General features: G+C 53.8%; 1 protein-coding gene across 1 annotated transcript; it reads right to left on the bottom strand.

The window, feature by feature from the left end:
* Nucleotides 1–6,577: 6,577 nt before the first annotated feature.
* LOC144582228 (uncharacterized) lies at nt 6,578–15,276 on the bottom strand. The gene is made up of 3 exons (XM_078370358.1): nt 15,230–15,276; nt 13,198–13,283; nt 6,578–7,268 (listed from the first exon to the last, which is right to left on the bottom strand). The coding sequence occupies exon 3, from the start codon at nt 7,048–7,050 to the stop codon at nt 6,655–6,657; it is 396 nt and encodes a 131-aa protein (XP_078226484.1). The 5' UTR covers nt 7,051–7,268; nt 13,198–13,283; nt 15,230–15,276; the 3' UTR covers nt 6,578–6,654.
* Between the last annotated feature and the right edge of the window lie 833 nt (nt 15,277–16,109).

Below are 16,109 nucleotides of genomic sequence, written 5' to 3'. Positions count from 1 at the left end.
TGAGCGCCACCACGCCCAGCCAATTTTTGTATTTTTGTAGAGATGGGTTTTCACCATGTTGGCCACGCTGGTCTCCAACTCTGGACCTCAAATGATCCACCTGCCTCTGCCTCCCAAGGTGCTGGGATTGTAGGCGGGAGCCACTGCGCCAGTCTTACATTTCAATTTTTAAAGAGTACTTTTAAACGTAAAGGCAAAATACATTATGGTTGACTGAATGCTATTGAGTATGGTATGCACTGAAATAGCCTCTTTATAGAAAGTTAAGATAAATATAGTTTCGTTCACCAAAGGACATGTTCCACGAAATGTTTTCACGAAATGTCTGGAATTCATATCTGGCGTGACTTTACAAATTAGAATGATCAATAATTAGACATAATGGCTACAGTTTGTCGAACATCTACCCCTTGTGGCTAGGTGGATTAGGCCATCAATTCAAGTTTACATATTACCTGCCTGCCAGCCGCACGGAGGCACGGAGCCACCCTGGCCTGTTGGCCTAGGATGGTGTCAAACCCTTCCTCACCGAAGGGCCTTTGCACAAGCTGCTCCAGCTACACAAAGCCTGGAGAGTCCTCCCTGGGCTTTGTGTATGTTGGCTCCTCCCACGCTCCAGGGCATCAGGAGGCCAGTGTCAGGGCCCATCAAACCCCAGGGCTACCCTTGTTTTCACCTGACACCCTGGCACGCTGGCGTCCACTTGTCCCCTTGGGATGTGTTCACAGCACGCTGGCCTTTCCTGCCCAGCACACACCAGAATCCTGGAATGATGTTATTTCTGTATTTATTTGTTTTCTTTCTCTCCCACTTTGGGTTGCCAGACAAAATGCAGGATGCCCAGTTAAATTTGAATTTCAGATAAACAATGAATATTGATTCTTATGCTAATTTAACTGGGCATCTTCTGTATTTGTTTGCTAAATATGATGACCCTGTTCTCACTGGCCCGAAGGCTATGCGAAGAAGGATACTACCTGGCCCACCAGTGTATTCCTGATTCATAGCAGGTGCTCAGTCACCTGACAAGCTGTTTCGAGGTGATTCCAACCTGGCCTACCCCACACCGGGGCCCCTGCCTCTTAAAGATGCTGCTGAGAGCAGTGCCATCACCCGTCAGGCCACTGTCCCACATCCCCAAATGGTATACAACTCCAACCATCCCCATTCTCCACTGTCCAAAGACTAGACAGTCCAGAGCAGGTCAGCAAACCTTCTAGAAAACCATCTCTGAGATGTTTAAAACTGGGTGGAAAAGAGAGCTGGCCAGTGGTGAACACATCTTAGGAGGTGAAGCTAGATCCTTTGCATGCAGGGTAATCTAGGGAAAAGGAGGCTTTGAGCTGGGGGCGTGCACTGGTAGGGAGGTGACAAGTCTTAGCAAAGAAGCTGCGGGCGTGACCTCAGTGCATCCATTAGAGGTGTTCATTGCCATGGAGACCAGACAAGTGGGCAAGCAGCCAGGGAGGCAGGAACAAAGAGGCTGCCAGTGCAGTGCTCATGGACAGCCTGGGAGGTAAATGTACCTGATGCGGCTGAGTGGCGATTTGGATTGCCCAGACATCCACCGACACGTGTGGGGGAAGGGGAGGTCGCAGCTGTGACTTCTCAGGACAGGAGGAACTCAGAAAAGTTCCAGGAAGTGTCTGGTGGCTCTGGAGTAGCTCTTCTGGAGGTGGCATCTCTGGGTGCAGGGGATGATCCCCCAGGACTGCACCCTCACCCTCAGTTCTGGGCCCACGCACAGACCCAGGCAGCTGCTGCTGGGCTGGGCACAGCTCTCCCAATCCTGCAGCCTGGCACTGCTTCCCGGTTTGGGTCCCCACTCAGGGAGGCTGATGACAGAGGCCAGTGTCAGGGCCCATCAAACCCCAGAGCTACCCTTGGTCTCACCTGATACCCTGGCACCCTGCAAGACAGAACCCAAGGGGACTCAGAGTTGCTGTCTTCTGGGGAGCCCGAGGCACAGAGCAGGCAGGCGGCCACCTGCAACAGGTCTTCTGACTGTCCCACGCTGCCGCACACAGATGCTGGGGGCTGACCTCACAGCTGCCTCCTTTTCCAGGCCAAACCTTAGGGACTAAAACTAGCTTTTCTTAAGTTTTAAAAGACATGACAGGAATATTTATGAGACATCATGACCCCTGTGTTGCCAATTCTGGATTTTTTCCCCTAATTTTAAAATCAGCTGAATTTAAGATTTGGCCAATTCTGGGTCTCGTTAATAATGTGTGTTGGTAAAGCCACCCATAGCTCGGGAGAACACCCCCTCCACAATCCCTAGCTCCAGCTGTGCCACAGACCCTGACTCTCCTTGCACCCTCTGACACCTGGGAACCCCAGCATCTACAGGCTAGACCTGGAAGGGTGCATCGAGGTGACACCCAGAGGTGGGAGTGCAGTTCAGAGGGCAATGGCCTCATGGCAATGGATCTGGAAGCAGCATCTGAAAGGAAGGAGGGGGAGGGGTGTTGTTTATTGAAGGATAATTGACATTTGTCATAGAAAAATACAATTAAAAGAACCAAATAAAAAATGGCTAAGCCCACCTCCTAGTGATAGAACTGGTTAACATTTTGAAGACTATACTTCCAGACCCCAGTCTCCACGTGTAGGCATGCGTGCACGTGTCTCCACACGTGGGTGTGTATGCATATGTGCATGATCTTGGTCTCCGTGTGTGTGTGTGTGCATGATCCCTATCTCCACCTGTGTGTACATGACCCCGGTCTCCGTGTGTGTGGGTGTGCATGATCCCAGTCTCTGTGTGTGTGCATGCCTGTGTACATGATCTCCATCTCCATGCGTGTGTGTGTATGCATGTGTGCATGACCTTGGTCTCCATGTGAGGGTGTGCATGGGCGTACATGATCCCAGTCTCTGTGTGTGTGTGTGTGCATGCCTGTGTACATGATCCCCATCTCCATGTGTGGGTGTGGATGCGTGTGTGTGCATGAATGGCTTGGATTGTTCTGGAATCTCCTTTTCATATTTAGAGATAAATTCTTTCAGGTGACAGAATTGACATCTACACCTAAATCTGTTGTGTGGAAATATTATTTCCTCATCCAATAAATGGGGGTGGCTGGGCCATACCTTGCATTTCTGCAGCAGTTTGGCCTTGCCCAGCCTTGGAGATTCCTGGTGTGGCTGCTCTGACCCTCTCCTGGGAGGGACCAGCTCCCACTCTCACCTGCAAGCCTGATTAGCAAACCTGACTTGGTTACTCAAGTGTGAAACTCACACTCAGGCAGGCATTGAAATTCAAGTTTTCCGGAACTATGCTAAGGGCTGGGAGAACTGAACCGGCTGCAGAGAGGGAGGATTATACCAGACATCTCCGCTCCGGCAGAACACAGCCAGACACAGCTCTTGAAATGACTTTCAGAGTCAGGAGTCGTTTGGCCCAGCGAGTCATTTTGTAGATGGAGACTGAGGACTGAAACATAGAACTGAGGGAGGGGAATGGGGAAGGAAAACAGCGACAGAGGAGATATTTTAATGATTATAACTCAAACAGAATAAACTTTTATAAGACATTAGTAGTTTGGTTAAAAAAAAAATGATAAAGGATACAAATGGAAAATTTCCAGAAAACAAAATATAGATGGGTTAGGAAAAAAAAAAAAAAAAAAATTGATCTTGCTGACAAGGAAATGAAAACAAAACAGATGTCGGACTGGGGAAGATAACCTAGCGCTGGCCGGTTCTGGATCTACGCCGCCGGCATCAAGGAGCTGGATCCACACCCACCGGGCTCAAGAGCTGGATCCACACCCACCGGGTTCAAGGAGCTGGATCCACACCCACCGGGTTCAAGGAGCTGGATCCACACCCGCAGGCTTCAAGGAGCTGGATCCACACCCGCAGGCTTCAAGGAGCTGGATCCACACCCGCCGGGTTCAAGGAGCTGGATCCACACCCACCGGGTTCAAGGAGCTGGATCCACACCCGCAGGCTTCAAGGAGCTGGATCCAGACCCGCAAGCTTCAAGGAGCTGGATCCATACCCGCCGGGTTCAGTGAAGCTGGATCCACACTCGCCGGGTTTAGTGAAGCTGGATCCACACCCGCTGGCTTCAAGGAGCTGGATCCAGACCCGCAGGCTTCAAGGAGCTGGATCCACAACCGCCAGGTTCAAGGAGCTGGATCCACACCCGCCGGGTTCAAGGAGCTGGATCCACACGCTCTGGGTTCAAGGAGCTGGATCCACATCCTTGCTTAGACTTCTGCTGGGATTTTCCACGACGTTCCCACGAGTGTAACTTGGCCACATGTCCAAATAGCTTTAAAAATAGTCATTCCATTTGAAATACTGTTTTCACTCCCTGGAATTTATCTTAATGAATTAATTAGAGATTTCAACAAAGATTTATCTTCTGATATGTTTGTTGCGGCATTTTTTATGAGGGTGAAAATGTGGAAAAGACATAAATGTCCAACAGCTAGGGATTGGTGAAATAAATGGGGCCCTAGGCAGCCACAAAGGCTCAAACTTTGGAAAAATTAATGACATGAAGAGGCTTATGATGTAATAAAATTTAAAGTTTGCTTATAAAATGGAACGCTTTATTGAAGTGGATATTTCTGGGTGCCAGAATTACAGGTAACTTATATTTTTAACTTTGTTTCTCTATGCTCTGATACTGTTCTAAGTTTCTACAATGGACATATTTTTAGCTTCTCATTTTAAGAAAAGGACAAAGAAGGGAGGGTGAACGAGAGGACTCAAGGAGCAAAGGAAAGAATGATTTGTGCAGCTGTTTGCCATGTCCCTGTTAGCTTGGCAGTTGCCACTTGGGGCTTGTTAAAGTCTCCCTGCACCCCTCGATGTGGCCAGAACCCATACCCTGGGCCCTGGCCAGGGCTAGTGAGTGGAGGGCAGCAGTGGACTCGGGAGGTCAGCGGTCGGCAGGTCCTGTGGGAAAACGCAGTGGTGTGCTAGGTCAAGGGCAGCCTGCAGGCCCCCAGTTGGCACCTAGTTCCAGCGCTCAGTCAGCAGACTCAGTGGCTGTGGGGGCACTGGACAGCCTCTGGCGCCCACTTCCTTGGCCGCGATTCAAGACTTTATTGTTCCTGGGACTCTGGAATTTTATTTTTCCAACATGAGTAACCCCGTCCCTGCTCCCAGAGTGTTGGGCTGTCTGTGTGCTGGCTCTGCACAGGGACAGTCCTGGCCTCTTCCTATGCTCCTGCCCCTGGGTGAGATGTGCCCTCCCGTCCTCAAGTGGGCTGGTCTGCTTGGTGTCCCTAGGGGCCTCCTCACAAGTGGTCTTTGCAGAGAAACAGCAGCAGCATTGAGCCAGGAGCAAGGCTGGGGGCAGGCGCCTGACTGAGCAGACCCGATAAGACACTCAAGTAGGAGGAGGTGGCGACAAATCGATAGCAAAGCAACAGAAAGGGACCGGGGAGCCCCAGGGTAATGTCAAACATCCCCCCAATGGGCACCGACTCCATAGACGCCAAAGTCAGAGACACCCAAGCAACCAGGGAGACCCGTCCCTCCTTTCCTGAACAGGTCATGGTCACCAGGAAGGCCACGCTCGGGACAGGTGACCGCAGCCAGTAGACACAGATGCTCACGTAGCTGCGGCTGCAGAAAGGAAAGAGCAAATCCGAGGTAAGGCATGAGCAGCAGCCTGGCCCCTGGCAGAGCCGGCACTGCCATGGATCTCCACAGGGTTCCATTTCCAGCAGGTGCCCAAAGACCACACTGAAAAGAACCAAAGAAGGAAACTCAGGGACGAGGCCAGGGGCCTGGCTGGCAAGTGTGGCAAGACAGCACGAATGTCCCCTTCTCCCTATGCTTAACTCATGTCCAACCCAAGCGGAAGTAGACACGGCTGGCCTGTTGAAAATATGTTCCTCAAAGGAAATCCCACGTGGTTCCTTCCACCGGGACACAACCCAGACATGTGGCCACACTGAGTGAACACCTGCTCCATGCCAGGCGCCCTTCCAGACTCTGAAGAGCCAGCAGTGTGCAAAGCAGACCCAACGCCTGCCCTCGTGGAGCCCTGAAGGTTAATGAGCTCAAGGTGAGTACTGGGGATGTGGGGAGGAACAGGGATGAGTGTGGCTGGAGAGAGGGGCACCATGAGAGCTGGTGCCTCCCGGCTTGCTGGGCAGCCTGGCTGGCCCTAGGAGGGAGCCGCTGGCCTAATTGGCTCCTGTCTGTTTCTAGTGGGGTCCATTTGAAGCCATCTAACGACTCAGTTCCTAAGAAAGTTCCAGCAGAGGCCCTTGATTGCCCTCTGGAAGGCTAATTAGTCCCAGAAACGGAGCGTCTGTGGGGCCTGCGGGACGGGGGAGCCCTCAGCCGGCACAAATGGTGGAGCCGGCATGGGGCTGCCTTCTAATGGCTGTTTGAAGGTTACTCTGTGTTTGATTGACAAATGCCATATGTCCCTAATGCGCTTCTCTGAGCTCTCTCTTGTTCACCTCTGAAACAGGTTCCTCTTTGCTTTGATTTCATCTATATGATTTTGCTAGTCCCTGTTCTTTAAAGGGAGGAAAGTCCTCACAGCTCATCCCCACACAAGGCCCCAACAGTCCCTGGTCGCCAACTCCTGGCTCTAATGACTGCAGCCGAGTTCTCCAGCTCCTGCTGCTGCAGGGGACAATGGAGCTGAGCGGAGCGGACCGCCGGTGTCCCTCATTCCCCACCCCACTCACCCCCTCCAAGGCTGCCGCTCCCCTGGGGAGGATGCTCAGAGCCACTGGGAGGAAAAGCCTGGTGACTGCTGTCACAAAGGTCCCAGAAGCCCAAAAGGCTCAGCAGACGCAGGCGGCTAAGAGCACCCGACGGGTTGCTGGCCTGGGCCTTAAATGGCCATGTGTCGAGGGAATATGCTGGGCGCCAAACCCAGGGGCGACCAGAGCCACCTGCAGTGCGTGCTGCCCCCAGGGACTGCAGCCCCCCAGAGCCCTCCTGGAGCTGGTCAGCCACAGGCTTCCTCATGCCCAGCCATGTCCTCACCGCGGGCACAGCTGCCATCGCTTCCTTGTTCCTCTTGAAGCCGCGACACAGCCCAGCCGAGGCCCTCAGCATCCCCTCAGCAGTGTGACAGGCGTTATTAACTGGTGCCCTCTCCTTCCTCCTCTTTGCCCCCTCCCCTTCCGCTGGCCTTCTCTTCTCCAGGCAATTCCGGAAACTTCTAATTGCTTTTATCAATCTTCTCTCCCAGAGACACACGGAGGCTACATAGATCTTCTTCCTCGCTCGCTTCTGTTGGCTGGAAAGGCTTGACGGTGAGGACGGACGTGCTCCTGAAGGGTAATTGGAGGTACAGGAGAAATTAGCAGCCATTTCAGCTGTCACCAAGTGCAAGTGACAAGCCCATTACCATGCTCTTTAATGACCACCTGAATGTTTCCCTTCATTTTGTCAAAAATAACATCCTCATCACTGCACAGGACTCCACCCGGCACCTTCTGTCGCGTGCTTCCTTCAGGCCAATGTCTTCCTTCACTGCCTCCATCACAGCTTCTCTGTTCTTTAGGGCCCCCCTTCTCTGTCATCCATCCACTCCACCCCATCCAGGAGCACCCCCAGACCACCGTTCCCTGGCGCAGGACAGACACCAGCCACCTGCTCTGTGTTCCCTTTTGGGAGGCGGCAGCGCTCTTGAGGCCCATAATGGGAGGAGCTGCTGCAAACATCAAGAGACCAAAAGCCGGGCGCGGTGGCTCACGCCTGTAATCTCAGCACTTTGGGAGGCTGAGGCGGGTGGATCACGAGGTCAAGAGATCAAGACCATCCTGGTCAACATGGTGAAACCCCGTCTCTACTAAACATACAAAAAATTAGCTGGGCATGGTGGTGCGTGCCTGTAATCCCAGCTACTCAGGAGGCTGAGGCAGGAGAATTGCCTGAACCCGGGAGGCGGAGGTTGCGGTGAGCCGAGATTGCGCCATTGCACTCCAGCCTGGGTAACAAGAGCGAAACTCCGTCTCAAAAAAAAAAAAGAGACCAAGAAGTCGCTCCGCCCCAGCACGCTTTTTAGCACGAAGTGGCCCTTACCTTTGGCTGAACAATGGGGACCTCCTGGACGTGAGTGCCAAGGGCTTGCGGGGCCAGAGGGGGAGGTGCGGAGTGATACTTGCAGTCACAGTCCACTGCTATCATGGGGAGCACCCGGTGCTTACCTCTGACACTGGGGGAGACCTCCTTCCAAATCAGCTCTGGGGGTTTGCCTGCCCAATGGGGCATTTCTGGTGCCCATGAGTACTAAAGGTCCCTGGGCCACGTGACACAGTGGGATTCTGTGTTTACTGCACAGAGGTTGCAGCTGTCCCTTCGCTCCAACGGACCAGAGGGTGATGCATAGGGGCCGCCTCAGACCAATTAGGAGCTGCTCATCACCTGGAGGGCCCCTGGGCCGTCCTCCTGCCTCACCACTGCCCTTCACAGAGTCCCCCCCAGGGGACCCATCTGTGTTCCCCAAGCACCCCTGCACTTGGGTAGACGGAGTCACTCCCTCTCGGGGAAGAGAGGCAGGAAAACCACAGCTCATAAATGGCCCAAAATGTCACTGAGGAAAGAGGAAACACTGCCTTTCCTCTTTAACAGCAAAATCAATCGAGGCCCAGTAAGCTAAGGAGAAAACACACCCACAGCTTGGGCAGCTGCTTTCCCGGAGGGTCCTCATCTTCCCACTGCCGAGTGCTTTGCCTTCCAGGGCCCAGCCCCACTCCTGCCCTCACAACTGGGGTCTGGGCGGACAAGGGACGTGACCTTGTCGCATACCCAGAACACGGCTTCTGACTGTTTTCTCTACTGGGGAAGGAGCAAGAGAACGGGGCCCCTCATGGCAGGAACCACCCAGGTGGATGGGAGGAGACTCATCTTGAAGAAACAGGGGAACCAGGCTGGGGCCAGGTGGGAGCAACCGCTGTGTGAGCCACTCTCTAAGGTGGGCAAATCCATAGAGTCACGTGAGATCTGCTGGGACAACCCTGCCTGAGATGAGGACGGGGAGGCCAGGTCAGAGTGACTCCAGCCCTCTCTCCAGCCCTGCCAACAGGGAAAAGCGTGTGCAACTGTCATGAGAACCTGGAAAGGCAGGGAAGAGCGCGTCTGGCAGCTGGAGAGGCGGATGGCAGGCAGGAGAGACTGGGCACCCCAGGCTGGGGCCACAGGGCTGGGAGTGAGGGGACAACACCATTCACCAACCGGATGCCTTCAGATTCCTCTAGCCACAGAAGGGGTGGGTCCACTGCAGCAGACCCCTTGGCTAGGGAGCACGCTCAGGGTGGCCCATCCTGGACTCAGGAATGAGACCAGAGGGTCCTGGGCGGGGGGGGGGGGGGCACGGGGAGGGTGACCCAGGACTTTCAGGGCCAAAATGGGGGAATTGCCAGGAAAGCCAGGACCAGCTGGTCCCCATATCTAGAGAAAAAGTCTCTGGAACTGTCCCTGCACTGCACCCAGCATGCAGGGTTCATGACCTCCAACACCCACACCCTCACCCCCACCCCCTTCAACATCCACACCCCAATAACCATAGCCACACCCCCCAACACCCATACCCTCACATACTCCAACACTCACACTCACACTCACACCCCACATTCTCCAATACCCACACCAATATCCCCAGCCCCAATACCCACGCCCACATCCCGCACCCTTGAACACCCACACCCACACTCCCACACCCTCCAACACCCACACCCACATACTCCAACACCCACACCCCACACCCTTCAAAACCCACACCCACACACTCCAACACCCACACCCCATTCTCCAATACCCACACCCACATCCCTACACCCTAATACCCATACCCACACACTCCAACACCCACACCCACATACTCCAACACCCACACCCCACACCCTTCAAAACCCACACCCACACACTCCAACACCCACACCCACACCCCACACCCTTCAAAACCCACACCCCACACCCTCCAACACCCACACCCCATTCTCCAATACCCACACCCACATCCCTACACCCTAATACCCATACCCACACCCACACCCTCCAACACCCACACCAACACACCCTCCAATACCCACATTCACACACTCCAACACCCACACCCCCACCCCAATACCGATACCCACATCCCTCCACCCCAATACCCACCCCCACCCCCACACACCAACACTCATACCTCACATTCTCCAATACCCACCCCCATACCCCAATACCCACATCCCCGCACCCTCTAATACCCACATCCACACCCCCACACCCTCCAATACCCACACCCACACCCCCACTCCTGCCAATACCCACACCCACATGTCCATGCCAGGGAACCAGGGAACAGGGTCGGGAGGCCTCCCAGGAAGAGACCCACAGGGCTGCTGGGGCTAAGACCCGCAGAGGACAGATGCCGCAGGAGAACAGCCCTGGGGACCTGCGCCTTCAGGCGTCAGGGAGGGAGTGAGGACTACGCCGGGGTTCCCAGGGCTGGGGGACTGGGGGCGCCTGGCTCCAGGCAGAAGCCCGGGCCCAGTGTGTGTGTATGTGTGTGTGTGCACATGAACGCGAGGGTATGTGTGCGTGACTGAGCATGAGGGTGTGTTTACGTGTGTGCATAACTGTGTATGCATGCACCTGTGCGTGAAAATGTGTGTGACTGTGAGCGTGTGTGTGCATGTGCCTATGTGTGCGTTAAAGTATGTGTCTGTGTGTGTGTGTGCGTGCGTATGTGTCTGAGAGTGAATGTGTGTACGTGTGAGCGTCTGTGTGGTGAGGCGAGTAGGGAGAGGCCCATGAGGACAGAGAACCAGGGCCCCTGGCATAAACTCTCATGGTCTGGTCCTGGAGGAGGCATCTTCGGAGTCCCCACGATGGCACGACCCGAGCGCAGCGGGCCGCCAGCCCGAGTGGGCCCCGGCCGTCCAGGAAAGGGAGAGCCGGCTGCGGGCTCCGCGGCGCTGTTTCTGCGCACGCGCACCATGCCGGCCCCTCCCGCTTGCACAGCGCCCTCTGGTTCGGAAGCAGCAACCGAGAAACCCGAGCGGCACGCAGGGCCCCTCCGAAGTATTCTTGCACTTACTGTGAGTCTACCATCGTTGTCAAATAAAATGTTTTAAAACAGGTATTATGTTTAGTTTTTCATAATAAAAATCCGGCCCTGTTTTAGGTCACAAAAGAAAGCTTCAGCAAATTCCAAAGAAACAGAGGAGCTGGGACATCGCGTCCTACCCCAGGCTGTGGGGGTGCAGCCCACTGTGGCCAGGAGCGGGAGGGGGGCGAACCGAAGGGACCTGGAGGTACGGGGTCCCTTCCGTTTCCCTTTACTCCTTTGTGTGAGACTGAAATATTTCAACACAATTTCCAACAAAATCCATCTCAAATCTAATAGATTATGGAGAAAAATAATTGGACATAAAAAAGATCCAGAAATGTAAAATAAGGGGCTTATATGAGGAATTCCAGCAACTGTTTTCCCGTGAAACTGCTGTTCGACAAGAAACAGAAGAAAACTCGATTCTAAAAGAAACTTGGGAGAAAATTGTATCTTTGAAAAGAGAACAGGGCCAGGTGCAGTGGCTCAAGCGTGTAATCCCAGCACTCTGGGAGACTGAGGCAGGAGGATTACTTGAGCCCAGGAAGGAGTCGAGGCTGCAGTGAGCCAGCATTGTGCCCACCCAATACGTGCACCCCAGCCTGGGTGACAGAGAGTGACCTGTCTCTAAAAGTAAAAGAGAACAATTTGAGATTTTTAGAATATTGTTTTTATACTAAGATATGCACAAATGTATAAATAAAAATAATTGTTTTTAGAAGTAAAACATTAATTACTCATTGGTTTTTCAGCTCAACAGAAGCCATGAATAGCATATTGGATATTACAAAGAGCTAAATAATGACTCAAGAAATTCTCTGAGCACCGGAAGAAAAGAGAAAGAGGATAAAATCATAAATAACGAGAAAGATAAGAAAAGGCAAGAACACAGAGTATCTGTTGGGTATTCCTGGAGATCCCAGACGGCAAGAATGAGCAGAGAAGTAGTGATGGAAGAAATAAGAGATGAAAAGTGATAAAGTAGGAATTATATAAGCCGCATATTATGACAATGCAATAAAATGAAAACTCAGTAGTTCCAGGAAAAACAGGGAAAAGAAAACCTTTAAAACTCAAAGAGCCTTCAAAATAATTCACGAGTAGGAGAGGAGAACATGGCCATTGTGGGTTTTTATAAAACAACAGTCATGGCATAGGAATGTCTCCAATGGCATAGGAGAAGCAAATTGGTATTTTTAAATTTTGTTTGGCTGTGAGATAGGGTCTCACTCTGTTGCCTGGTTGGAGTGCAATGGTGCAATCATAGCTCACTGCAGCCTTGACTACCTGGGCTCAAGCAGTCTTCACATCCCAGCCTCCTGAGCAGCTGGAACCGCAGACACACACCACCAGGCTCATCTAAGTTTTAATTTTTTTGTAAAAATGAGGATCTCACTATATTGCTCAGGCTGGTCTTAATTTCCTGGGCTCAAGTGATGCCCCTGCCTCAGCCTCCCAAAGAGCTGAGAGACTACAGACATGAGCCACTGCGCCCAGGGAACGTAGATAACGTGATTGTGTTTTACCAAATTCAACAGAAATGAAAATAAAAGTTCTAAGTAAGAAGCAAGATAGTAAAGAACAAACGGAACTGGAGGGAAGGAGAAGAAAGGATAAGCTGAGAAATTCATGACTCAGCAGTGCGTCGCCTCAGCGCCCCTGAGAGTGGGTTCTCTGCCACAGTCAAGGCTCTGCCAAGGTTAATCAGAAGAGAGAGCGCGAACCCCAACCTCCAGGCACTGTCACAGAAGAGGAGGGGCGGAAAGCAGAGGCCAGGCCAGCAGGGAGGGCTGTGGGCAGCTCCGCAGGGGGGCCTGTGGAAGGCTGAGCGCAGCCCTGGGGCAAAGGCAGGGCAGGCTCTGGTTTCCCAGGAACACTCGTCAGCCCCATCATTGGGAACTGGGAGCAGCTTAGAAAAGGGAAACGAGTTGTGTCTCTCTCCACACCAGCTCTTGGTGAATCAAACCCGGCTCCAGGCCTTGAGCAAATGACCGTGGGGCGGGTGACAGCCGTGGTGTTCTTTCTGTGCTAGTGCAGACAGGCTCCCAAGTGACAGGAGTGGAGGGGACAGCAGACCAGGGAAACCCTGCTTGTGACCTGTCCCCAGCCAGCCCTGGCGTGGCTGTGCTGATGGGAAGGGCACCGTCAACCCAGGTGCTTACCTTGGAATGTGCCAGGAGCCTGGGGCAGTCTTGAAGCTCTGGTGGCTGGGATGAGGCTTGGAGAGAACTTCAGGCCTGCCGAGGAGCTGCCGGGACAGGAAGTGCATGTGCCTCCCACTCCCCACTCACCCAGGGGGCCTGCCTTAGTCAGGGGCCACTAGCCTGCATCCTGGGAGCCCATCTGCGCCTCTGGAGCCCCGGGGCCCTCGGTGCTGGCCAGGTCAGGACACAGCCACTTTGGAACTGTCCAAAATGCCTCACTTTCTAGGTTTGTCCCACTGACTTGGGACAAAGGTGACAAAGCCTAGGAGTTGCGGGGGGCAGCTCCCATTCTTCTCTCGGCCCAGCTGGGGGCCTTGGGGAGCCTCACCTGGGTCCTCAGCTCACCTTCAACCCAGGCCAGCTCCCCATCCTCAGGATCAAAGGCGCAATCCCTCGAACAGAAACGCACCCAGAAAGCAGCTGCCATGGCCAGAGGAAGCACTCTAAGGAGTGCTGAAGGCCATTTCTCCACCCACACTTGGTGAAGAGCGAAGGAGGACGATTTTTCATGCATGAGGAGAAGCAAGGTCGCTGGTGGGGCAGGCCTTCCCCAAACTGGAGTGAGTTGGGCCCCCAAATGCTGGCCCTGTCATCTGCATGGCCCACGAGCTCCTGTTGCAGAATTGAGGGGCCCTGTGCCACCATCTGGGCCAGTCCTGCAGCCTGGGCCCTCAGTGCCTCCTGGAAGCCCTCGGCCCCTGGCTCCAACATGGGCTCCCTGGCCTCTCCCAGCACCCTGCCCACCTGTTCTTCTCGCCTCCTCTTTCCGGCCCAAACCCGCTCCCACCCTGAGGTCTCCACTCACCCCGCACTCCCCACCTCTATGGAGATGATGCCACCCCTCTCCTCCCGCTGAGCCCAGGACCCAGCACTCAGCCGCCCCCTCACTGGCTTCTGTCAGGAGTCCTAGAAGCACCACAGACTCAAAAAGCCCCTCTATCAGTTTCCTGTTGCTTCTGCAACAAATCACCACAAATTTGGTGACTTAAAACAACACACGTGGACAAGCTTACAGTTCTCGTGGCTCCAAGTCGGCCCCAGGCCTCCCTGGCTAGCATCACCACAGGGCAGGCTGTGCCCCTGCAGGGCTGTGGGGGGAGCCTGCTTCGTTGCCTTTCCCGGCTTCTTGGCCATGAACCTTCCTGTGGCCTCTCTGGTCCTCACTCTGCAGTGTTGTCCCCCTCGGCCTCCTCTTCTGCTTTCCCCAGACTCTTGTGGTGACTTTGCGCCCATGTGGAGAGCAGGGGATACTCTCCTTTCCCAAAGGCCGACTGGTGAGCAACCTCAGCTTCCCCCTGCCACCAGCTCAGAGCCTTCAGAGGTTCTGGACGCCACCGGGCCCTAATCCTGCCAGACAGATGCCCTCCCTGAGGCTGGCTGCCCAGCCCAGACCTTCCTTGGATCTGGCCTCTGTGTGACCAGCACCAGGACCTCCCTCTCCCTTTTGTCCCTATGTCCACCCGACCCTACACCCCACTGCCCTCACACCCTGGAACCTGTCTGGTCTTTTAAGGGCTTCGGCTGGCAGCCACTGCCCTCCGCAGCCTGCCCTGCCCTGCCCTGCTTGGGTTCTGGAAAACCCCCAGTGGGTGCAGCCTCCAGCTCACTCCTCAAGATCCCTGCATCCTTCTCATTGAGGATCCCATTCTGTTGTACCCATATTTAAAATCGCTGGCATCTTGCCAAGGCCAGCTTCTCAGGAGAGACTCAGGGCACTGGCCTCATCTTGTATGTCCCACCCCAACTCCTCTCACAGAACCTTTCAAAACCCACAACTGAACTCTTTACTTTTTCAGATTCCAGAATGTGCAGGGATCTCTTCCAACTGTCTCTCCCGTATGATGAGCCCCTGTCTCCAAAGGTAGCTTCTTGCAGGAAGCCTTCCTAGGTTGCTCCCTCCTGGCTAGGGTGGGCTCCTCTCCGGGATGCTCCCACGGCACCCTGGGCACCCCTTGGCGGCGCCATCACTATCACCGTGGCTGGGTCTTACCTGCTGACATGTGCGGCCCCGTGAGGCACATGCTGATGCTTGATATTTGCTTTCAGAATGAAAACATGCGATGGTTTCCTGAATGTTGATTACATGCTAGACTGTGCTCAGGCTTTGCCCACTGTCGTGCTGCAGGGAGTGACAGACAGAGGCGTGGAGGTGAGCAGGCTCTGGACCAGGACCCTTGGACAAAGACCAGCCCTCCTAGAAGACAGAGCCGGGTCTTGCACCCTTTGGCTGCTCTGGGGGTCATGGCCCCTCACCCCAATACCTTTGCTGAGGCAAGGTGAGGGCTGGGGATGAGGTAGGCGCTCCCCCGCCATCCTGAAAATAAAAAACAAAATACACTTTTCAGCTACTGAAAAGCCATAAAGGAAGCCAGGCTCTTAAACCAGGCTTTAAGGAGTGTTCTCCAAAAATCGAAGTCCAATACCCCGCTCAGGCATCAGACGAACAGCAATCCATGCCACTTACAGACCTCACCATTCAACAACGGCTGCTAAAGAGGCTGGGTGGGTGGGAAGAGATGCCAGTTCCCACCAAGATTTGATTGCTCAGTACTCCAAGCCCTCAAGCTAATACATCACACTTAGTATCTGAAAACAGGGCCCACCAAGATGAACTTCCACTAATGAACAAAATCCATTTTCTTTCCAGATGCATTCCAATCTTCTATGACCCACACAGCAGAAGTGGAATGTTAAGTGTGGGGAGAGGGGACTGCATATGAGAAGTTGGCTGAGAGGCCGCCACTCTAAGCTCCCCTTTGGAATGGAAACTCATCTGGATAAATCACTGTGGCTCTTTGCCATGGGGAGTCTTCTCCTTTCAGGTCGTCTTATGGCCAAGAGAAGCTCCGGCCATATGTTCACACCATTTG

Source organism: Callithrix jacchus, chromosome 4 (genome assembly GCF_049354715.1).
Source record: "Callithrix jacchus isolate 240 chromosome 4, calJac240_pri, whole genome shotgun sequence".
NCBI classification, from domain to species: Eukaryota; Metazoa; Chordata; class Mammalia; order Primates; family Cebidae; genus Callithrix; species Callithrix jacchus.
The sequence above is the reverse complement of the archived record's forward strand: the minus strand, read 5'-3'. Positions and strand labels throughout refer to the sequence as shown.